Genomic DNA, 24,901 nt, shown 5'->3' on the forward strand with positions numbered 1-24,901 from the left:
TTTCTTTCTCTACCACTGTCAGTGTAGTCCCACAGAGTTGATACGTTGCTCTGGGGTTGCTGTTTCCCATATGTAGTACTTTACATTTGTCAATGTTAAACTTCATTTGCCACCTCGAAGCCCATCTGCTCAACCTTTCCAGATCCTGTTGCAGTAGCATAGTGTCAGTAGTGTCCTTGACAACCCTGCCAACCTTCGTATATGCTACTGGAAATCGTGGAATGTGAAAGAACTTTCATCTCGCTGGCAAGACGGTGAAAACCGAATTAGAAATTTAAGTTTTCTGATAAAATATGAAATAAAAATTAATGATTTTAGAGATTTTGTCAAAGACAGTTTATCTTTAAAATCGAGTGAAATTCCCTTTTCAATTAAGAAAGTCAGAAATATCTTTGAAACCATTGCGATTAGTAGTACTGAAGCTGAGCGAGCTTTCAGCGTAATGAATAATATTGAGTGAATGAATGAATAATGTTGAAAATTAAACACACTGCATATTATGATGACCATACGTATAAATGGAAAACCATTGCTTCAATTTGATCCAGATCATTACGTCAAATCATTCCTTTGTAATCATCGCTCAGCTATTGAGTAAAGCAGAAAATCAACAACAAATATTAATAAAGAAGTAAATTATATATGGCAATTTTTCTTGAATATTTGTGAAATAATTTTTTTTCATGTAATCTGTGATTTTTTGTGTACTTGTTCTAGAAAGTTTGTTTTTTATGTAATATCTGTTTTTATATTGTGGAATGTTTTGTGATAGTTTTTATGTTATTTATGATATGGGAAATATTTCATGTTATTTTTTATTCGCAATATTAATTATATCATGAAAAAAAATGTATCCATTATATTTCCCTAGTTGTTAAAAAAAAGACGAAAAAAAAATTGCGCATGTGCTGAGCACGCGCGGTAGATGGTTTATGCGAGACATCATTCGCGTTTCTTTTAGCTATTTTGATTTCTATATATCGATTGCAAAATAAAAGAGCTTTTTATTGTAAATATTTTATTGACCATTACAGATTTTCATCACTTCTTGGAGACAAGGTACAACAGATTTATGATAACTAAATTAAGAGATGTATACTTGCTACTTGCAACATATCTAAATATCTCTGTAAAACAACACCGATTGATGTACCGATCTTGTAGTTGAAGCGACATACGCAGATGTCAGAGGAACCTAACAATGGAATGTAACGAAAATGCGAGATGAAAAAAGAAATTGTTGACAAATATTTGTATTGTTGCAATCGTACTTACTGCAGTAGTAACTTCAGGAAGCATGATTGTGATGTCATACTATTCAAAAATTCTAAAAAGAAATCCAGACACTGTTGTATCCAGTTATCATTTAGATAGACCTAGGAATATTTTACACATTCACTTATATGCATGGTTAAGGGGGGTAATAAGCTGCCACTCCCCCAAATCCGCTCCTGACTCAAGATATCATACCGGTCACGAAAAATGTGTGATGCGCACTAATCACACTACTAGTAGTGCGAGCGTGGGAAGTGCCACTAGTAGTAGTAGTGGCATGTGATGCAAGAAAGCAAATGTATGAGCTTATGCAGCATCAGCCAAAAAAAAAAAAAAAAAAACACACCATTCCCTCCAAATGCCTCTCCAGTTCCTCCTTAAATTTATTCAACCTATCAACTTCCACAACGACAGATGGAAGTTTGTTCCAGCAATTAACCACCTGCTGGCTAAAGGCAAATTTCCGCACATCTATTCTACATCTGTCTTTTCTAATTTGAATTTATGCCCCCTTAGGTTCGTAATCTGAACAAGTGGAAGGATCCCATCAGAATTCAGTGTGCTCAACCCATTCAAGGCCTTATACACCTCAATCAGATCACCGCACAGGTGCCTAGTCTCCAGCCACTGCAATTTGCAGAACTTAAGCCTCTCTTGGTAAGAGGATCCCTTCATTCCCCCTCACCAATCTTGTCCTTCTCTGTACACGCTCAAGCAAATCTACATACGTCCTAAAAACGAGGCCTCCAGACCTATACGCAGTATTCAAGGCGTGGCCTGACCATTGCCTTATACAGAGGGATAATCACCTCCTTTTCCCTGCTACCAAAATTCCTATATATCATTGACAAAACTCCATGACCTGCCCTGGCAGCCTGTCTGCATTGCTCCGAAAACTTCATATCTGACTGCACAATTACTCCCAGGTCTTTTTCATTTTCTACCACCTTAAGTGTAGTACCACACAGTTGGTACATTTCTCTGGGGTTACTTATACCCATATGCAGTACTTTGCATTTGTCAAAGTTAAACTTCAGTTGCCACTTCTTAGCCCATCTGCCCAAATTATCTAGATCCTGTTGCAGTAGCACACTGCCATTAGCAACCCTGCCAACCTTTGTATCATCTGCAAACTTCGACACCAAGCCTGATATACCTTCATCAATATCATTGATAAATATACAAAACAACAGAGGACCCAACACCAAACTCTGTGGGACTCCACTAATAACATTAATCCACGAAGAGCAGCACCCATTAATTACCACCCTCTGTCTTCTCCCACTCAACCATCCTTTTATCCATTGTAGCAACTTACCCTTAATACCATTCTGCTCCAATTTGTACAGTAGTCTTCCATGCGCAACAGTGTCAAAAGCTTTCCTGAAATCCAAATATATGATATCAAAATTATTTTTTGCATCCAGTTCCTTTGTAACCACATCATAATAGCCTATCAAATTTGTCAGACAAGACTTTCCCTTAACAAACCCAAGCTGTGTCTGAATTATTGCTGGAAGCCGTGGATGATGTCACTTCCATGACCGATCAGATTTACTCGATAGAAAGTCGGAAAAACTACGAGCCCATTGTTAAAATATTCACAGCTCACCACTGGTTGTTATTGACACTAATGTCAGTACACTACTGCAACAGGATCTAGAAAAATTAGGCAGATGGGCTGAGAGGTGGCAACTGGAGTTTAACATTGACAAATGTAAAGTACTGCATATGGGTAGCAGTAACCCCAGAGTAATGTATGAACTGTGTGGTACTACACTCAGGATAGTAGAGAATGAAAAGGATCTAGGGTAATTGTGCAGTCAGATGTGAAGTTTTCTGAGAAGTGCAGATGGACTGCAAGGGTAGCTCATGGTGTCTTGTTAATGATATACAGGAATTTTTCTATCAGGGAAAAGGATGCGATTATCTCCTTATATAAGGCAATGGCCAGGCCACACCTTGAATACTGTATACAGGTCTGGAGGCCACATTTTAAGAAGGATGTAGAGCTGCTGGAATGAATACAGAGAAGGGCAACAAGATTAGTGAATGGAACAAAGGGTTGCTCTTATGAAGAAAGGCTTAAGTTTTGCAAATTACAGTGTCTGGAGACTAGGCACTTGCAAGGTGATCTGATTGGAGTGTACAAGGCCTTGAATGGTTTGAGCATGCTCAATGCTGATGGGATTCTTCCTCTTGCCCAGATTAATCACCTGAGAGGACATAAATTCAAATTTAGTTAAGATAGTTGTAGAATAGATGTATGGAATAGATGTGCCTTTAGCCAGCAGATGGTTGATTGCTAGAACAAACTTTGTCTATCATTGTGGAAGTTGACAGCTTGAATAAATTCAACACAAAACTAGACAAACATTTGGAGAAAATGGATGGGTGAAATGGGAAAGTTGTTTTTTTTTCTGGCTAATGCTGTATAAGCTTTCTTTCTTGCGTCATATGCCTCTACTAATGCTAACTACATAAAGCAAAAAAGATGAGGAATTAGTGCAAAATATAAAGTTATGATAGAAAAATGCTGTGAGATAGGTTAAAATGTTATTATCTATCTGCAATTATACCAAGACATGACAGGAGGGATTTTAAAACTCTGGACTTTAGGAACTTTGTAAGGCTCGTGGGAGTAAATTTTTCACAGAACAGCCTGCTCTAGTTAGAAGAAATCTGTTCAATAAAAATGGAATTCATTTGAACAGAAAAGGTGCAAGTGCCTTTGCTAATGCCATAGAGGAGGCCTTAGATATTCAGGGAAACTGCTATTTTTTTATAGAGGGAAGCAATAGGGAAGTCAGTGAAAAGTTATAGATTAATGGCATGGACATAGACAATAACTTTTCTTTACCATGCACATAGAAGGAAACAATGAAACAGGATCTCAGATATATCAGCAAATACAAGCCACAAGAAAAAATTGTTTAAGTAACATTAAGAAATGTATCAGGTTAGCGAAAAGTAAATGAAAAAAAAAAATCTAAGCTGTCCAGACAGTAATGCCAGGAGTGTCATACACAGAATAAATAAATTTGAGCTAGCTGACCTGATCTGGTCAACTAACACTGTAGGGCTGAAACATGATGCCACCACAAGATGAGGAAGGGATGAAGAATTTCCTTAGGGTGAATAGTGTGTACAGAATAGCTGGGTGGGGGGTGTAATTCAAGAGGAGGGGAGAAGTAATACCTCTTATCAAAAGCTGTTTGAAAGCAGCATGACAATTTCTAGAGTCTAATCAACTCCAGTTGGAAGCTGAGCCTGAGTAGTATGAGATGGCTAGTAGCAAAGGAAGGATGATAGGAGGATGTTATGGGCCAAATAACTGAGGAATATGATAAAAATCTGTTTAGGCAAACTATATTGGCAAGCAAATACAATTTCCTTGTCATGGGCAATTCCTGATTTACCTCTTACTAGACTTCATGGACCAGCAGTATACCAAGAGGAATCACATTTCTGAACTAACTGGATAACTTATTCCAGAATGTCAAAGAGGAAACAAGGGACTTAAATGTTCTTGATCTGGTTCATACCAAGAATATGACAGTAGAGCAACCAACAGCAAGTAAAAACCATAATTTTATAAAATGGATAGTGTGTGTCTGAAGAAACCTTGTTGGTCAGAGGAAAGTGCAAGGGGTACAATTTTGGAAGGGGGGATCCTATAGTAGACTGAAGTATTTCTTGGACTCTAATTGGGGAGAGCATGAGAAAAATAAATTATGGGAAGTGTTTAAAAGATTTATCCTGAAATCCACTAACATTCATTTCTCATGTAGTATACTACAAAATAAAAATACCAACATGTATGACAAAAAAGATTAAAGATTTAATTTAAAAAATAAATAAAAGAGCATGGGATAGTTACAGACTATCATAAGATAGTCAGGAAATTGTGAATTTTACCTTTGGGCAGTACATAGCTTATCACTGGAATAGGTTATTATTATTAGCCATATGGTGCAAGGAAGCCTGAGGCTTTTGCTGCACCAGCCAAAAAAAAAAAAAAAAAAAAAAAATCAAATCTGAGTTACCCTGAGAGAGAGAGAGAGAGAGAGAGAGAGAGAGAGAGAGAGAGAGAGAGAGAGAGAGAGAGAGAGAGAGAGAGAGAGAGAGAGAGAGAGAGAGAGAGAGAGAGAACAAGAGTCAGAAGTAGAAGAGAATGACCAAGGAAAAGAAGAATGATAATATCCAGCTCAGGACCCTAGGTGTGCCAAGCCCGTAACTCCCAGTTGAGACAACATGTCTCATACAGTTCAGGAAACAGATAGTCACTTTTTGACAATTGGGAAGGTATGAGTGATCGAGAATTATTTTTCTTTGTATAATTTGGCCATTTTCATACTAAATATGTTTATTTATCTTTTTGCCAATGAAGGTTAGAAATGTTTGGGTTAAAAAAAAGTATTTCCATAAAACACAGACAAGTGTTTATCTGTATATAATTATTAATGTAAAACTACTGACACATTAAAATAAGCAAACTTACTCTGTTGGGGTGAACCTTCTTCTACAGAATATAAGTCACGGAGGAATGAATATGTTGATTCCGATATGTGGACTCTTCCAGGTTGACCTGTAGATTCCATCAGATTTGCAAATGTCACATCATTAGACCAAACATCAAACTTAAAACGACAAGTACCAACAATTCCACAAAGAACTGTTCCTGTGTGTACACCAACCCTCATATTAACATCTTCATTGGTATCATCATCAAATTCTCCAACACTTTTGATCATCCCTAGTCCCATTTCTACACAACACTTAGCATGATCTGGTCTGGGCTCAGGACACCCAGATACACAATAATAACAGTCTCCAAGAGTGCTAATTTTTTCACATCCTACTTTAGAACACAAGTAATCAAAACGTCCAAAAAGATCATTCAGGAGTCCAACTAACTGTTCTGCTGTTTTATTTGAGCTCATTTTTGTAAAGCCAACAATATCTGCAAACAAAATACTTACATTTTCCATTCTATGCATGTTAAAAGGACGAAATATCATCTGTGACTGACGTGGACTAGCAGATACACGGCCTTCACCATCACCAGATATTGCATGATCTTCATCATCTCCTTCCTGAGTAGACATCAACCAATTAGCAACTTTAGGTGGCATAACTGAATGAATCATTTTTTCTTTTAATTGTTTCTCAATTTCCAGATCTCGTCTTACCATTAATGATTGTCCAACTTTCATGAATGTGTTTCTCATCCGAACTTCTGCTAGGAGAAGAATCTGTATCCCGATTAGATGTATGCACATTTGAAGCAAAAATTTAACAACAACAATCCTTGAACTGTTTTCAGAAGTTAACAAGCATGAAAGTACTTCAAATACAACAGAATATGTTCCTCCAATAAGGATACATAGGTACAAAGACATTGGTATCACAGTGTACATTAACATCAATACTTCAATACATATACAAAATAAACCTACAGAAGAAATGTCAGAATTTTTGGAATCTGGCTGTTGTATAAATACAGCAAATGCTGAGAGTGATAAGGCACAGAGAAATATAGTGGTGCTAACAGAGACTGGAAAATGGTAATTTTGATAATGGTGTGTATAAGTAAACAGCAAAACACCAACTGTATAGCACATTAAAGCAAAACTAACTACAACAAATGGTATCCAGTTGTTATGAGCCACACAGGCGAAATAAATGCAATATGATACAGACAACAAAAATAAATATAAAAGTGCATACTGGAAGCGTTGGCATAACTGAGGAAAAGTACTTCTTCTGTATTGTTCCTCAAGAACACTGGAATCAAATTTAGGATCCCACCAGGTCTTTGATGCTCTTTCAAATAACACAGGACAAAATGTTGGCTGATTCTGAACACCAAATCCTTCAAAGTGTGAAGATGGTGAATGCTGAGGAGGATGATCAACTGAAATTTTAACAGATGGAAATTCTCTTTCACTGCCCTCATGTTTTGATGAGTGTCGTTTTCCACTTGAGAAACTAACAGATGTCATTGTCAATTGAATAGGTGTCTCCTCTTCTCCCTTAAGGTTTTCTTTTTATCCATCATAGAAGGAAGGCATCTGATAAAAGAAAGAGATGGCCTAAGTACAAGTTTTCTTTCATTCCAGAAGTTCAGGAAACAGAAATACTGAGTCAAAGAACCTAATGTTTTCTTGATAAGCATTTTATTAATTTTGTGATTTCCAATATCTCCAGATCACCCCTTTCAAATAGGTACAAGGTTGATTCATTAGCAACCAATCCTAATGGCAGTTATTACCCTACTAAAAAAACAAAAAAAAAAAATCATTATTATCAAATTAAGCTTAACAAATTTAAAGTTATTACTACACATTTTATAATATTCAACAACAACATAACAAAATTTAGCACACTTGCTTGTTGAAAACAGAGTGTGATCCAATTTGATTCTATTCCCATTGTCCTGACAAATGTTTATTGAGTTTCTTTTTAATTTTTAACAGAGGGAATTTAATTCTCTTATATCTACAAATTCAGTTAAACAATGAAAATATTATAAACATTTAAAACAAATATATCATTATAAGTTTGTTTCTTAACATGGAATCAAATTTAGGATCCCATCACAACCTTTTAATGTTTATTCAAATGATTATCTGTGACTGATATGGACTAGAAGATACACAGCCTTCACCATCACAAGATATTGCATGACCTTGATCAGCTTCCTGAGCAGACATCAACCCTATGGGTCATCTTCAATCAGGAATGTACTTGGGTACCTGAAGCAGGGATAGCCCCCACTGCATTTTATTTCAGTCAAAATTATAAAATGTGTAATAATCACAACTGTACTCCTAAACATTATAAAAATTTTGAAAATTCTGCATATTACAGGTCCTCCACTGATAGTATAGTGGGGAGGTCCCAGACCTCTCATTTGTCTGAAGAGATCTGAGATCAAATTCCATGACTGGAGGAATTCTTTAAGCTTCTTCAAGTGGCACACCAGAAATTTTATTTTGGGGATAAGGCATACAATGTTCCACATTGGTAGCTTTACAAGCATTGACATAATACTACAGTACAAAGACATCACTACACCAACTGGATCTACTAAGCAGAGTTCATTAACACATTCTGCACAAGGTGAATTTGCAGGCACTGGTCAGGATTGACTACACAATATAAATACACATATATATATATATATATATATATTTTTTTTTAAGTATGATTATATAAAAATAAAACAAAAATGTTCTTAGAGGGAAGGACTTTAGCTCCTTAAGAACTGTCCCCCCATATGTCCTCCTACATCTTCAATGAGAAAGATGCATAGGTAATCTGAGGCAGAGAAAGCACAGCCCCCACAGTCTTTGTATAACTGTGGGTTTTTCAGTCCACATAACATGCAAAACAGCCCATGAGCACATGTGTACAAACAAAATAATGTTATTTGTTTGTTTATTATTTGGTTTTTAGGAGCATTAGCAACTAAGACCATATTGCTCCGGGATATGCGGTGGTCATTCCCTGACCTTTCCGCAGCCTCCATGTTTGGTGGTGACGGGCTCGAATGTTACTTGTATTAGTACTAGTCACTCAATATGACAGAAGAGGGAGTTAAAATGGAGAATTGACTACAGAGAGGAAGCAAAAATTGTCATTTGGCCTATAATATAGTCCTATTCTCATTTTTGTTTTCCCAATACCAATACCTTGTCAAGCTAAACTAACTCAATAGGCAACCTGCATCTTGGGTGCACTGTTCTACAGTCTATGTACTTCTTAACCAAAAGCAATCTTCCCCATCACCACCTATCCTGTCTGTTTTTCTGTACACCTCACACTCACCATATTCAAATTCTGCAGCAAAGTGAAATCATGTTTCTGATATAATTCTAATATCAGCCTTCGATAATTTAAACAATACTTCAAATTCATCAAATTTATTTAATATGTTCATTGCATTAACATATAAACAAATAAATGCCTCTGTTTGTACTCTTAGTAACTTTAGCACAACTGAGTGCTTGTTCCACAAGGACCCCCCCCCATCAGGTGTTATAAGCTCTTCTGGGCGCCTCCGTAGCCAGGTGGGCAGGAGCAGCAGTGCGTAGCACACTCTTCTTGATTAGACCAGGGTTCAAGCCCATGTCCACCAAATAGGGAGGATGCGGAAAGGTCAGTGAATGACCACCGCATATCCCCGGAGCAATACGGCCTTAGTTGCTAATGCTCCTAAAAACCAAACAAACTTCAATATAATATCTTCCCCTCACTTTCTAGGCTTCTGTACATCCCAATAAAGGCAATGCATGAATCAATTGCACCATGCCATTAGTCCTGAGTTAGGCATGCAGTTATCTACATGCTAAAAACTGATTTAAATTCTCAGCCCTGACTCTATTAGTCAGTCCCTGCACAAACTGAAAAGAATTTAATGCTCCATAATATTTAAAAAAAACAAGCCAGAAACCTAAAGAAATCACAAGGTGTATTTGCACACCCTGAACAATATAACGGTAAAGAACTGTCCTCAAAAATAAAATAACTGGTAGTACAATTTCATGAAGATGAGAGAAACAGCAAATTATGTCCAAAAAAAAGAAAAAGATTTTATATCAGGGAAAACTCATAGCAAAAATATCCTGATTGCTCCTGAGTTTATATGACATGTTGCATTAAAGCTCCCGGAGTGGTGAAATAAAAAGAACACAAAGTGAACTTTTCACTTCATTTTGAAAAGTGAAGTGAATTTTATTCACTTTTATTACTTTTATTCAAAATACAAGTAACCCTCATATAACATGGTAGTTAGGTTTCTATAAAATCTCATGTAGTGCGGAATAGTGTTATACGGGACTAAGAACCAGTACAAAAAGAGAGGTTACATTCCAAGATCTAACAAAAATACACCAGTTCTAACAAAATGTTAACAAAACTGACAAAAATACACCATTCTATATTTCGTGTATCTTTTGCTCTCTTTAAAAAAATCATTATTCTGGGTTTGTTTGCTTTTGCTTAGATCTTTGTAGTTTCACCGTATGGAACTAAGCATTTTTAAAGCTCCCTTTTGAACTTTGGACTCCTTTCAGTCGAAAAATCTGAATTCAAAAAATAAGATTCTAATTGCTCGGATAACTTTATGCCTTTCTGTATACTTTCTAGAGTAAAATTTCGAAGTTCAGAATTTATCTGATTCTGATTCAACTGATTTGATTTGCCTCTGATGCATTTCCACCAAATCTGCTTCGTCAGCCTCTTTTTCTACAAGTAATTCTTGAACATCTTCAGTAATCATGTCTTTTTTTTTTAGGACCATCAGCGACTAAGGTTATGTTGCTCTGTGTGTGTTCAAATTGTGTGTTCTGAGGTCGATTTTCTATTTTTCTGGATGATAAACCAGAGTTTCCAGGAGTAAAAACCATGCTACCCTCGCTGAGACCAACTAACTATGCCACACTGTGAAAAAACCCCATAAAAATTCCTCCTGTCATTGACGGGACTCGAACTTATATCTTTTCCACCCGGTATAGGGAGGTCAGTGATTCTACCAACTGTGCTACCCACGAGGGCTTCAATAGTCATATCATCGAAACCCTTCCCCTCCTACCGACTTGGCAAGTTCTACTATCACATGGATTCCATTTTCTGTCAGTTCAACCATATTTCCTGAATGAATTGACTCTGGCCATACATTTTCCAATGCTAATTTAATGTTGACAGTTTTACTTCTTTGAGCAATAAAGCTATGATTTTGATACAGTCCACAATTGAAAAATGTTTCCATGCCTCAATCAATTCAATTCGAAATCAATTTTTTCCAAAATCCATTGTAACGATTTTTTGATGTAATGCATTTCAAAGGTAGATATAATGCCTTGATCTAATTAAAGAAGTTGTACTAAGCGGTAGGAACATTACTTATATGGGTAGAAGTAACCCCAGAGGAACGTACCAACTGTGTGGTACTACACTTAAGGTGGTAGAAAATGAAAAAGACCTGGGAGTAATTGTTTAGGCAGATATGAAGTTTTCTGAGCAATGCAGACAGGCTGCCAGGGCAGGTCATGGGGTTTTGTCAATGATATATACGAATTTTGCTAGCAGGGAAAAGGAAATGATTATCCCTCTGTATAAGGCAATGGTCAGGCCATGCCTTGAGTACTGCGTACAGGTCTGGAGGCCTCATTTTAGGAAGGATGTACATTTACTTGAGCGTGTACAGAGAAGGGCAACAAGATTAGTGAGGGGAATGAAGGGATCCTCTTATCAAGAGAGGCTTAAGTTCTGCAAATTGCAGTGGCTGGAGACTAGGCACCTGTGCGGTGATCTGATTGAGGTGTATAAGGCCTTGAATGGGTTCAGCACGCTGAATTCTGATGGGATCCTCCCACTTGTTCAGATTACGAACCTAAGGGGCATAAATTCAAATTAAGAAAACACAGATGTAGATTAGATGTGCGGAAATTTGCCTTTAGCCAGCGGGTGGTTAATTGCTGAAACAAACTTCCATCTGTCGTTGTGGAAGTTGATAGGTTGAATAAATTTAAGGAGGAACTGGACAAGCATTTGGAGGGAATGGTGTGATTTTTTTTTTTTTTTTTTTTGGCTGATGCTGCATAAGCTCATACATTTGCTTTCTTGCATCACATGCCACTACTACTACTACTTCCTTTGGATGACTTAAATCTTTTGGATGGCCTGCTACCATCCAATAATAATAAAACCATCCAATAGCAATAAAACTTTGAAATCTAGATTTTTCCATAAGTTCAATAGCACAAAAGAAGTGCATCCAGTTGACATAGATGAACAGTGCACTGTTGAGTCAGTTTGGAGTGACATAAGCACTGTGAAAGCAAAAATAAAGAGTAGGAGTGTGTGTGTTATAGACCTAATGACTCAAATGAGTACAATGAACAATTGTACATAGAAATAGAGTGGGCTAGTAAATCAGAATGTCCTATAACGGGGGATTTTAATTTCCCAGATATTGACTGGAACTTGTGGATTGATCACTAGCACACTAGTAAGACTTTTGTGGATTTACTGGATGATTGTTTCTGGCAGCATGTTTGAGAGGCAACCAGAGAGGGTAATACTCTTCATCTGGTTATCAGCAGTGATTATTCGTGTATTAAGAATTTGCAGATAAAGGAGCCACTAGGTGGCAGTGATGCAGAATTTATTTAAAGATATAATTACCATCAGAGGTAAAGGAAAGGGTTTTTGCTTCCGTAAAGGTGACTATAGTGGTCTCAGACAGTTTTTAAATTCTGTACAGTGGGATCAACTGATGATGTTACCAACAGCAAATTCTAAGTGGGAAGCATTCAAGGAATTAATCGTGGAAGCTACTAAAAGTTTCATACCTATTAAGAAATATTGTTCAAGGTTTAGGCCTAAATGGTTGTCAAATGAATTAATGAGACTCGTTGCAGAGAAGAAAAATGCATGGGATGCACATAAATTATCAGGCGACACAGAAGCCTATGGCAGATATAAGCTAGTCTGTAATCAAGTCACAAAAGAGGTTAGGCAGGCAAAGGCAGATTACAAGAAATCTTTGGCAAAGGATGATAAGAAAAACAGCAAGGATATCTTTACTTATATAAACTCTAAAAAGAAGGGGATGAATCTGATTGGTCCACTTGATATTGATGGTTCGACTGTTGATGATCCTGCTCAGATAGTAAACAAACTGAATGAGTATTTTGCATCTAAATTCACACATGAGGAGTTATTAAGGAAGGAAAATGCCAAAAGGTTATCAAATTGTAGCAGATGCTTAATAATTTTGTAATAACTGAGAACAAAGAAGAGGAGAAACTGTTGAAGTTAAACATAAGAAAGGCACCTGGGGTGGATGGGATCTATCCAGTTATATTAAAGGAGGTGGCAAAGGAAGTAAGCAAACCTTTAACCATAATTATGAGAGCATCCTTGGACTTGGAGGAGGTCCCCACGGACTGGAGATGGGCAAATGTATCCCCAATTCACAAAGGGGGATCGAAGAGTGACACGAGTATTTCAGGAAAGCTTTTGACACTGTTGCGCATGGTAGACTACTGTACAAATGGAAGCAGAATGGTATTAAGGGTAAGTTGCTACAATGGATAAAAGGATGGTTGAGTGGAAGACAGAGGGTGATAATCAATGGGTATTGCTCTTCATGGACTAATGTTATTAGTGGAGTCCCACTGTTGTTTTGTATATTTATTAATGATATTGATGAAGGTATATCAGGCTTAGTGTCGAAGTTTGCAGATGATATAAAGGTTGGCAGGGTTGTTAATGACAGTAATGGCAGTGTGCTACTGCAACAGGCTCAAAAAATCTGAGCAGATGGGCTGAGAAGTGGCAACTGAAGTTTAACATTGACAAATGCAAAGTACTGCATATGAGTGGAAGTAACCCCAGAGAAACGTACCAACTGTGTGGTAGTACACTTAAGGTGGTAGAAAATGAAAAAGACCTGGGAGTAATTGTGCAGTCAGATATGAAGATTTCTGAGCAATGCAGACAGGCTGCAATAGCAGGTCATGGAGTATTGTCAATGATATACAGGAATTTTGCTAGCAGGGAAAAGGAGGTGATTGTCCCTCTGTATAAGGCAATGGTCAGGCCACGCCTTGAGTACTGAGTACAGGTCTGGATGCCTCATTTTAGGAAGGATATAGATTTGCTTGAGCATGTACAGAGAAGGGAAACAAGATTGGTGAGGGAAATGAAGGGATCCTCTTACCAAGAGAGGCTTAAGTTCTGCAAATTGCAGCGGCTGGAGATTAGGCACCTGATTGAGGTGTATAAGGCCTTGGATGGGTTGAGCACGTTGAATTCTTATGGAATTCTTCCACTTGTTCAGATTACGAACCTAAGGGGGCATAAATTAAAATTGTGAAAAGACAGATGTAGAATAGATGAGTGGAAAATTGCCTTTAGCCAGTGGGTAGTTAATTGCTGGAACAAACTTCCATCTGTCATTGTGGAAGTTGATAGATTAAATGAATTTAAGGAGGAACTGGACATTTAGAGGGAATTATTTTGTATTTTTTTTTTTTTTTTGGCTGATGCTGCATAAGCTCATACACTTGCTTTCTTGCATCACATGCCACTGCTACTACTACAAAACCTAATAAGGGGATTTCCCAATATTTTTTTTTTTTTTTTTGCCTAACGATTAGCGAGCCAAAAGCAGGGATTCACAAAAAAGAATGGAAATGTTGAAAAATTACATCAACATAATAGTAAAGTTTTCCCCCTACATAAAAGCTCAAAATTAGCATGTTATGCGAGGTTGCCACAATTCTCTGTGTTATATAAGTATCGTGTTGTGCGAGGATTGTCGCACTTTTTCAATTGTGTTTCAGTGAAACTGTGTTCTAGAAGTACCATGTTATAATGATTACATGGAATTGCCTGTAATCATTACCTGACTGAATGCACATATTACACCATTCTAAAGGTTTCTGAAGAGTCAGCAAAGTGGTCCAAAGAGACAATATTCAGTTGGTTGATTATGCTTTTCTTTATGTAGTAGCAGTAGTAGTAATCACAATGATCCAAGAATATTTCTAGTTCTTCCTTGAATTTTATCAACCCATCCACTTCCACAATAACAACAACAACAGATAGAAGCCTGTTCCAACAATCAACCACCCACTTGCTGAAGGCAAACTTCTGCACATCTATCATGCAACCATCCTTCCTCAACTTTAATTTATGCCCCCTCCCTCATGTGTGTTGTCCCAGTATACATGCACTTGTTCTTAGTCACCTAACACAGCCCAAGTATTCATTTGTTCCATGGTGACCCACAGCAGGGCCTGAAATCCCAGATACCTTGCTTTCCAGACTGCTGCATGTACCAATAGCAGTAGTGCAATAATCACTTTTGCCTCTGCCTACAGTGCTGGTTAAGCTATTATTAGTCCATGTATCCCCACAAGCTAGAAGTTTTCCAACCCACCTATCTCTGCCTCAATAGCATCAGCAAACATTCATGCACCCTTTCTATTCAAGTGTATCCCATCCTTGTAAACACAGTCTCTCCCTATTAACAAGCACATACCACGCTGAGAAAATTTCTACCCATAAGTCTTTCACAATCTCTTGAAGGCCAAACTGACCCACAAGGTTCTCAACATATACTCCCTCCTATCCTGTCTGGGCAGAATTGCAGACACCTTCAAATTCAATCCTAACTTGCAACTTTTTTCTCAACATTACCCTGTACTTGTTAATTAAGTCCTCAGATCTCCTACTCTTAACATCATTAGTGTCAACGTGTACAACAATATCACCTTTTGTGGCCTTAAAAGATGATATCTGCTCTACATCATCTACTTTTGCCACAACAGATATATCATGGTCCTATTCCACCTATCCTTCTTGCACAACATATTTCCTGTTTCCCTGACAGAGTCACTGACAATAACCACCCTCCTGTGGGACCAGTGCATTCTGCCTTGGATATTGCCGCTGTGCTGTCTGATGCACAAGTGTGAGCTCTTTCATTGAGTTGGGCATCTGATGGGGTCCCCACTTTAATCCTTTCAAGGGCATCTACCCTATTCTTTAAACTACCATATATACCCTTCAGAATGCTGATTTGGAGCCTAATTTTTTCACACTCCCTGCACTTAACACACACAAAGACAGCATCATCTAGATTTAGCATTGGCAAAATCATTCTGCTGGTTACACCTTGTGCCAGTGGTTTTCGACCGTGGCACCCCGCTGGTGCCGCAACAACATTCCAGGGGTGCCACGTAATTTGGGTTTAAGTTACTTAAACTTATTACTATTTTTTAATTTATACGTTTATTTCATTATAAAAAGGTGTACAGTTTCTTTTTAATTTTGTGGTGATCTAACTGATGTTTACTTAGTACCTCTATATAAACAATAAAATTATATACTGTATATATATAATTTGTATTATGAAATGTAATTTTTATAATTATATTATTGTAATAAATATCATATAACATATTTTTTTAAATTTTACACACACACACACACGGATATATACAGAGAGAGAGAATCGGATCTAACAGGCAGAAAATTGAGTAGGGGTGCCGCAAAATAAAATAAATTACTTAGGGGTGCTGTTATTAAAAAAAAGATTGAAAACCACTGCCTTATGCTATCAAGTTCAAGATATGCATTATGCTATACCATTACAATCGCAGTGTTAAATTAGTTATGTCCTTACTAAAAAGTAAAATTCCTTAGCTAAACACAATATGCCCAACAAGTGATTAGAACCTTAAAGCTACTTATTTACTTATTTCACAGCAGTGGTGTAACTAGAAAAAGTGGGTTCCAATGCAAAGTTTAGTGTGGGCCCCTGAAAATATGTTTTGGTAAAAATAAAAAATTAACAATACAATGGTAAATGTGTATTTAAAATCTTTATCAATAAAATATAAAAACAAAAATAATATTAAATTCTGTAAATATAAAAATGAAAAATAAATTCTGAAAATTAAATGAAGTAATACATTGACTTACGTAATTTAGAATGGTTTCATCTATATTTGGCATTGGCAAAATCATTAAAGAAATTGATGCACTTCTTGCACTTCTATGCTAAGCAGTGCTAGTGCTCATAGACGTTGTCCCATATTGTTTCTCAAATAATTCTTAATTTTAATTTCAAGAAAGAGTGTTCCACGGTTGATACAGTAACCAGAATTGTCAAAAATAATATCAATAAGGAGCACACTTCTGAAAAACTAGCACTCATATCATAGTATTTTACTATGACTAGTTCTGCAAATTTGTGAATAGTTTCAATTTTTGCAATTTCACTTTTTAGTGACTTGATGCAAAGTCACTAAAAAGTGAAATTGCAAAAATTAAAACTATAATTAATGATTGCAAAGTAATAATTGCATTGAAAATGATTCTGAAAAGTCACTTGAAAATTTCTTTTGCATCTTCTCTGCATTTTTTATAATGGAATTTTCATTCATTTGGATTAATTGTAAGAAATGCAAACAAGTTATAAAATATATTTAGTCCTTGAAACCTTTTGTGTAGTTCTGTAGTCACTAAGTCAATTACACAATAAAAAAATATTAACTTTAAAGAGCAGTTCTGCATTTTCAAATCAGTAGTCCTCTGCCAGTTGATCAAAATGTTTCTTAACAAATCGCCTGCATTCATTTGCAAATTGACAAGGTATACTCCATTTCTGTGCAATAGATGATGAAGCATCATCATTTCAAATTTATTTCTTAATTTTTCCACTTGATATGATGTTTCTATGCCCAATGCAGCTTGACCAACATCCATATTCGTTCTTTACAAATTGTTAATGTTCAATTAATACTCGACAAGATTTTTTTTTTTTATCAGTACAGTGATTAAAACAATCAAAATTTTCAATATTATTTTTAATCAGGAGAACTTCATCGCTTTTTGACGATTGAATGATAATTTAATTAATGCCATTAGCAAATCAGGAAATCTCAATTTTATAACAATTATAGATGCAAGCTGACTAGACCAACAAGTTGGATTTAATTTCTTTAATACAATATTGCATTCAATTGTAATTTGAGATAAGTCCCAATGGTTGATACTGTAACCAAAAAACACATATACACTTTGAACAATGCTGAAATAGTTAGATATTTCAGGTACTCCATTTACTGCATCATTAATAACTAGACTGAGATTGTTTGCCACACAATGTGAGTACAACGCATTCAGTTGTAATTATTTTAGGCAGGATTGTACTCCTGAATATGCACCACTTGTGTTTACTCCATCGTACCCTTTCCCAAGACATTTTGAAAGAACCAGATCATTTGAATTTATAGCGTCGCAAATAACTGACGTTATTCTAGCAGCTGATACATCAGTAATGGTGAGAAAACCAAGGAACATTTCTCTGACATCTATACATTTAAGTCTATCGTCACACGGATCTTTTACAATATAGACATAATGGTACACCAAGCTTAGTTGAGCCATTTTTGAGATATCTTGCTTTGTACCAGCAATGATGGAAAAAAAAATATGGGGCTTCTTTAATATCCTTAGTTAATTGTTTTCTTACATGTTGGCCCAAGTATTCAATAACTTCATTCTGGATTTTGGGACTTAAATAAGTAATGCTGCCAGTCGGTAAATCCACAATGTGTCTCATAATTGGGTCATATTCTGCTAACAATTTTACATCCAACAAAAAATTTCCAACATATCACTTAAATTTTCTTGATGACTACTTAAAGCTAATGAATTTCTCAACAATTTTAGGATTATTTTAATCACCTGTTTTAATACTTTTCTCCAAAAATTACTGTTCTTTCAAATTTTCTTCCATAATTCTATGAAGTCCTGTATTGCTTTTCCATGTTTCTTTCGTGATGCATGCTTCTACGTGCTTACAGCTATTTTCATGGTCCTTAATTTTAGTAGACAAATTTTACCAATTATTGATGCCTTTCGTCCAGTTGCATCTAGTTCCAGAAAACATTCAGCATGGCTCGCAATATACGGAATCCAGTTTGTTGGAATAGCACAACAACTGCCTATTCATTTTTAATTCAGATTTATTAGAGGTTGAGTAATATTTTATCGAAAATTATCTATTTTTGTTACTTTTCAGAAATGGTCCTTTTGGCTTGAAAGCATTATATTTTTTAATAAATGTCTTCATATCTGCTGTTAAATTCTCTGGATAGTTTGCTATGTTGGTGGAATAATTCTCTTTTTTAAGAGTTTTTATATTGATATTTTCCATTTCTTTCAACATTGAAAAAGCTTCATTTTCTTCCACAGAAGGAGATGGTCTACTTGAGAATTCTTCATCAAATGTGTTTCTTTTTTTGAGCAAGAGATTGTTTTTTCATTCTCTTGCTCAACCTCAAATGATGGCTCTTTTACCATTCCGTCAATGTCAAACGTTGTAGATTGACTTGACTTTGATGTTAATTCTGTTTGTGGACGAGCAAAATATGTAGTCAATTTTGGAACGTTTAACTTCTTTTGTTAGAGCATTTAAAAGCATTGCTTTTATGTTTTTTCTCCATGGTTAATTCAAAAAATAATTATAAAATTTCTATACTAAACTAAATATAATCTTTTATTGAACTTATCAATGGAATGACGTATGCTTTGCGTTAATTAAAAAGATCAAAAAATTACAAATATTGATAAGGACTAAAGTACTCGTAATATGGTTGTAAAATATTACACCGAGATATTAGTTCACTATAGAATATGCAAGATGGAATATCAACACAAATCTAAAATTACACTTATAGACTTTCGGCACGGCTTACTTCGGTTATGTTGTCACCTGTTACTTAGCAGAATATATCACTCCTAATCTCAATAACCTATACTTTACCACTACTAACACTGATACATTAGTGTTTTAAAAATGGATGTCCACTACATGTGAGTTATAATGTAATGAGTCATTTATGAGATGACTGGGGGAAAGTAAAGAACAAAGGTAAACTAAACCTTTAGATACTTTAGTTTTAGTTTCGATTTGGATCTAACTGAAACAAACAGCAGTATCATTAATTGCTTTTCCCTTTTTGGCACCTCAGACTCGGTGACTATTTCTTCGCCTTTGTTTATATACCGCTTATATATAAAAACCGCACTGGCCAGATACAAGGATACGTTTATAAAAACATAACCCATTGAGCAGAAATCATGAATCCGCTACCTTACTATGGGAGAAGGTTGGGAGATGGGGGCTAGAGTTCAGAGTTGCGTTGCTTTCTACGATGGCTGAATCAGCTCCTATGAAACAACTGTGAAACAGCCAGGAACTTTTTTTGACATATAAACTGTGGGGGCAAAAGTCCCCATAGGCCCAACTGCATGGTCCCCCAGTAATACTCAGAAATACAGGGTGAGAATAAAGTCTTTCCCTGGTTAAGAAAAATTAACTTAAAAACTATGCTAGATAAAAACTTACACCTTGTGTCATAACAAAGGCCAATGCTTAAAAAAAGTTTTTTGCACTGTACAGTTGCACAATCTCTGGACGATCTAGGTAGTTCTGCAATTGCTACCATGGAGACATAGCTGCAATCGCCAGTATCAAAATGATGTAGACGAAGGAGAAAGCTCAGTTGGTTGATTTGGGATTTATTTGGCGCATCAGCATCTATGACCATAGTGCACCAGAGAAAGCTCAGTGTGTTTTGTGGTTTCATGAAACAAAATCGCCATTTACAGTTCAGTGAAACTTTAGAAAGAGAGTATGGGCGAGATCCACCAGATGTTAAAAACACCAGAGGTTGGTATGCAAAGTTTAGAGAGACTAGCAGTGTTGGGAACCTTAAAAGAACTGGTAAGCTTGTTTGTTATTTATTGTTATTTGGTTTTTAGGAGCATTAGCAACTAAGGCCATATTGCTCCTGGGATATGCGGTGGTCATTCCCTGACCTTTCCGCATCCTCCATATTTGGTGGGCACGAGCTAACTGGTAGGCCTAGTGTGAGTAAAGAGACTGCTGATGCTGTGCATGATGCTTTTGAATGCAGTCCTCGGAAGTAAACTCGTCATGCATCAAGGGAACTTGGTATACCTCAGAGGACAGTGGTTAAAATTTTACACAAATCTCTTCATTTGTATGCATATAAAGTGCAAATGGTTCAAGTCTTGGAGCAAGACGATAGTCTCCAACATGCTGCTTTTGCTACAGAGATTCTGCAGCGAGTTGATGAAAACAATGATTACCTTAAGCGTGTTTGTTTTTCTGATGGGCTACCTTCCACACCTCGGGGAAGGTAAATCACCACAATGTCCGTATCTGGAGGTTAGTGAACCCACATGTTGTTTTTGAGAAAGAGAGGGACAGCCCTAAAGTGAACATTTGGTGCGGCCTAATGCACAACAAGATTATTGGAGCATTTTTTTTGGCTGAGCCTACCATTTCAGCGAATGTTTACTTGAACATGTTAGAGCAATACTTTGCACGTCAGTTAGAAGAGTTTCAGCCATGGGTAATTTTCCAACGATGCATCACCACACTGGAGTGTAGTTGTTCGTGAGTTCCTGGATGCTACATTTCCTAACCAATGGATTGGGAGGGATGGTCCAACACCGTGGCCAGCCCATTCACAGGACATTACCCCTCGACTTTTTTTTATGGGGTATATCAAGGACAAAGTGTATTTGACTCCAGTTCGTGATACTGAAATTTTAAAGGCGAGGATAACGGATGCTTTTGCGATGGTTACTGAAAAGATGGAGAAAACACGGAGAGAAATCGAGTATCGACTAGACTTTCTCCAGGCAACAAACAGAGCATATGTAGAAATGTACTGAAGAGGTAAAAAATAACTTTTTGAGCTGAGGTAAAATTTGCAAAAAGCTGTATGTTTGTACCCAGCATAGTTCTTGTGTAATAAATGTTTGAAATCAGGGAAAGACTTTATGCTCACCCTGTATTATAGGTGCAATAGTAATACTATACTCAATAATAATAACCCCCAATAAGTGGGTCCCTATTTCACTTTGGTCCCCACAGTCACAAATCTTTAAAAATTGCCTTGGAAGCAGCAGCTATGCTAATACCATTTCACCTCTATTCACTGCAGTTTCACTTGTGCTGTGCAGCTAGATACCATGCTTAATGTGAAAAAAAATTATTGTTCCTAGATATAGTAAATTTTATCATAAACATAACTAAAAAATTTACATTTTTTTACTCAATTAAATCTTTTTCTGTTTTGGGCAGGAGTGCAGTAGGCCCCCTTTCAGTCATGGGCCCAAACAAACCGCATTGACATAGTTATGCCACTGTTTCAGGATGTCCTCAATATCCTGAAATCTCTTTCCTTGACAGTTTTCACCTTGAGAGAGAGGAAGATTAGTCTGCTGGTGCTAGACTGGAAGAGTAGGGTGGATGGTTGATCTATACAAATGCCATGTTTCATCAGAAATGTTTACACAGCAAGTGCAGAATGGGTAAGGGCATTATCATGCAACAAGAACAAGCTTTCTTTTTTTCAAAATTGCAGCCTCACCTAAGAAATATGCTTCAATAGTTTTTGAAGCATCTGTACATAGAATACAGCATTGACTCTCTCCCCTCTTTAGGTACAAATTCATTATGAATCACACTGTCAAAAAACATGATCAGCATCATCTAGATCCTGGACTTTGTAAACAAAACTTTTTTGGCCTTGGTGATGATTTTTAAGTCCACAGCTCAATCTGACACTTTGTTTCTGGGTCATACTGAAACACCCAAAACTCATCTCCAGTGCCAATACAGTCAAGAAAATTAGGACTGTCTTTACAAGTCTTGATGAAGTCTTCACATGACATTTCATTCCTTCTGCTCATCCTTGAGGCTGTGCAGCATAAATTTTACACAAACCTTCCTTTTCCCTAAATCTTCATACAGAATTTGACGAATCATCTTCTTATTCAATCCAACTCATCAGCCATCATTCTGAGGGTCATATAGCAATCTTTTTTCACAATTTCCTGAACTTTTGCAACTCCATCCTCATTCAAGAGGTTGACTGATGCCCACTTCTTTGGTGATCATGAACATCCTCATGTCCCTGTCTTTGAACTGCTTATACCATTAAAACACAATGATATAACTTGACATTTCATCACCATAAACAGTTTTTAATTTTTTGTACATTTCTGTTGCAGATTTTTCCAGTTTAAAGCAAAATTTGACTTTTGTTCATTGCTCCATTGCAAAATTGTTACACGGAATGTTAATGCTACTAACAAAACTGGTTTTTACAACCTGTCAGCCTATTGGACAATCACTGTAGCACCATCTGTTAAAGAAAGTTTGTACTGCAACATACCACTTTATTCAATTTTATAATTTTTAGAATTTCTTAATTTCATGATGATCAAAATTACAAAAGATAACATATAATTATATGTATTTTTAAATTTATATTTTTGTTACACTGTTTTTATTTGTTTGAACAGCTATTATTTGTTTAAAAAAAAACAAAAATAAAACTACGCTTTGGATGGAAGCAGTGCTATCAATACATTATGTCATTTTGTTGTGAGAAATCCCTACACTTTTCTCAGAGGTATCAACTTAGGTTGGAACAAAGTATAGATTTTAATACCTGAAATTTCCTTACAACTCTAAATGAAAGAGGAACATACTAAATGGAACATACTAAAGGGAGACGGGGAATATATTATGCAAAAAAGAATAAGTGGAACAGGACCACGGTATGTCTGACAGGGTCAAAATTTGATGACATTGTAGAGGAGATATCATCTTTTAAGGGCACAAAAGGTAATATTGTTGTACACGTTGGTACTAATGGCCTTAAGAGTAAGAGATCTGTAGATTTACTTAACAAGCACAGGTCAATGTTGAAAAAAAGTCGCAAGTTAGGGTTAAATTTGAAAGGGTCTGCAATTCTGCCCAGACACAATAGGAGGGAGTATATGATGAGAGTGTTGTCAATCAATTCGGCCCTGGAGAGACTGTGCAAGACTCATGGAGTAGATTTTTTTTTTCAGTGTGGTCTGTGCTTGCTAACAGGAAAGACTGCTTCTACAGGGATGGGATTAGGGTTGCCAGATGTCCTTTATTTCAAAGGACATTCCTTTATTTTAGCCAAACTATCCTTGTCCTTTATTGAAACGAGAAAGGATGCAATTTGTCCTTTATTTTCATTTTTCAATGCCTGTGCCAGTGGCAGATTTCTGCAAAGGCATAGGAGGCATATGCTTCAGATCACACATGCACAGGGACCCCCCCCCCCCAAACCAACAAAAAATTACAATTACATTTCAAAGCTTTAGCTCAGGGGATATGTTAAAAACCACTCAAATGCAAAATCCGCCACTGAGAAATGAAGCATGAAGCATAAAGCGATAATCTTAACATAACCTAATCTAACCTCTCCGGCTCATATATGTAGTTTCACAAAAACCATGCACTTAACTTCATATTCTCAATGAAATTATATATATATTTTTTTGATAAAGCATAAAAACTTGCACTGTGTGGCCACGATCTAATTTTCATGAAAATCATGCAACTGGTAGATAATTAATAAAATCATAGGTATCGGAAAAATCACTTTTTATAATATGGAGTTCGATGGCTTTGTTTAAACTGTTTTTACTATAATTCTACAAAAAAAATTTATCTATTTCATTTATATGGTTATAGGCACCTACATATTTCATATTATATACAAACAAATTTTATTTTTCAGCCATCAAAAATGAAATTTCCCTCAAAAAAGAAGAGGCTTTGTTCTTATGGCAAAAATTGGGAGCAAGAATACATATGGCTAGCTTCAACAAATGATCCTCATGAGACAAGATGTCTCCTATGCAGAAATATATTTAAAGTTGGTTTTATGGGCATCTTAGCAGTTACTCGGTATAAAGACTCGCAAGCTCATAAATTGGCTCAAAATCGCCAAAATCTTCAAATCTTCTTGATAGGTTTCTTGTAAAAAAGAATATAAAAGAAGAGGATTTAGTTACTGCAGCTGAAATAACTCATATTCAGGATTCAATTAAGCATTACCATTCTTATAGCTCAATAGACTGTAGCATGAAATTGAACTCTAAACTTTACAATGATTCAAAAATTGAACCAAAAATATCATGTGGAAGAACTAAATCTGCTGCCATTGTT

General features: G+C 36.2%; 1 protein-coding gene across 1 annotated transcript in view; it reads right to left on the reverse strand.

Moving 5' to 3' along the window:
* Ac13E (Adenylyl cyclase 13E) overlaps positions 1-24,901 on the reverse strand; it is a 189,596-nt gene that overhangs the window by 149,638 nt on the left and 15,057 nt on the right. Inside the window, exon 2 of the mRNA XM_090370805.1 lies at positions 5,777-7,553. Within this exon, the coding sequence (XP_090226931.1) occupies positions 5,777-7,280 (1,504 nt within the window). The 5' untranslated portion in view covers positions 7,281-7,553. The remainder of the gene's footprint in view (positions 1-5,776; positions 7,554-24,901) is intronic.

Source organism: Mastigoproctus giganteus, chromosome 1, assembly GCF_048544385.1.
Source record: "Mastigoproctus giganteus isolate SK-2022 chromosome 1, ASM4854438v1, whole genome shotgun sequence".
NCBI lineage: Eukaryota > Metazoa > Arthropoda > Arachnida > Uropygi > Thelyphonidae > Mastigoproctus > Mastigoproctus giganteus.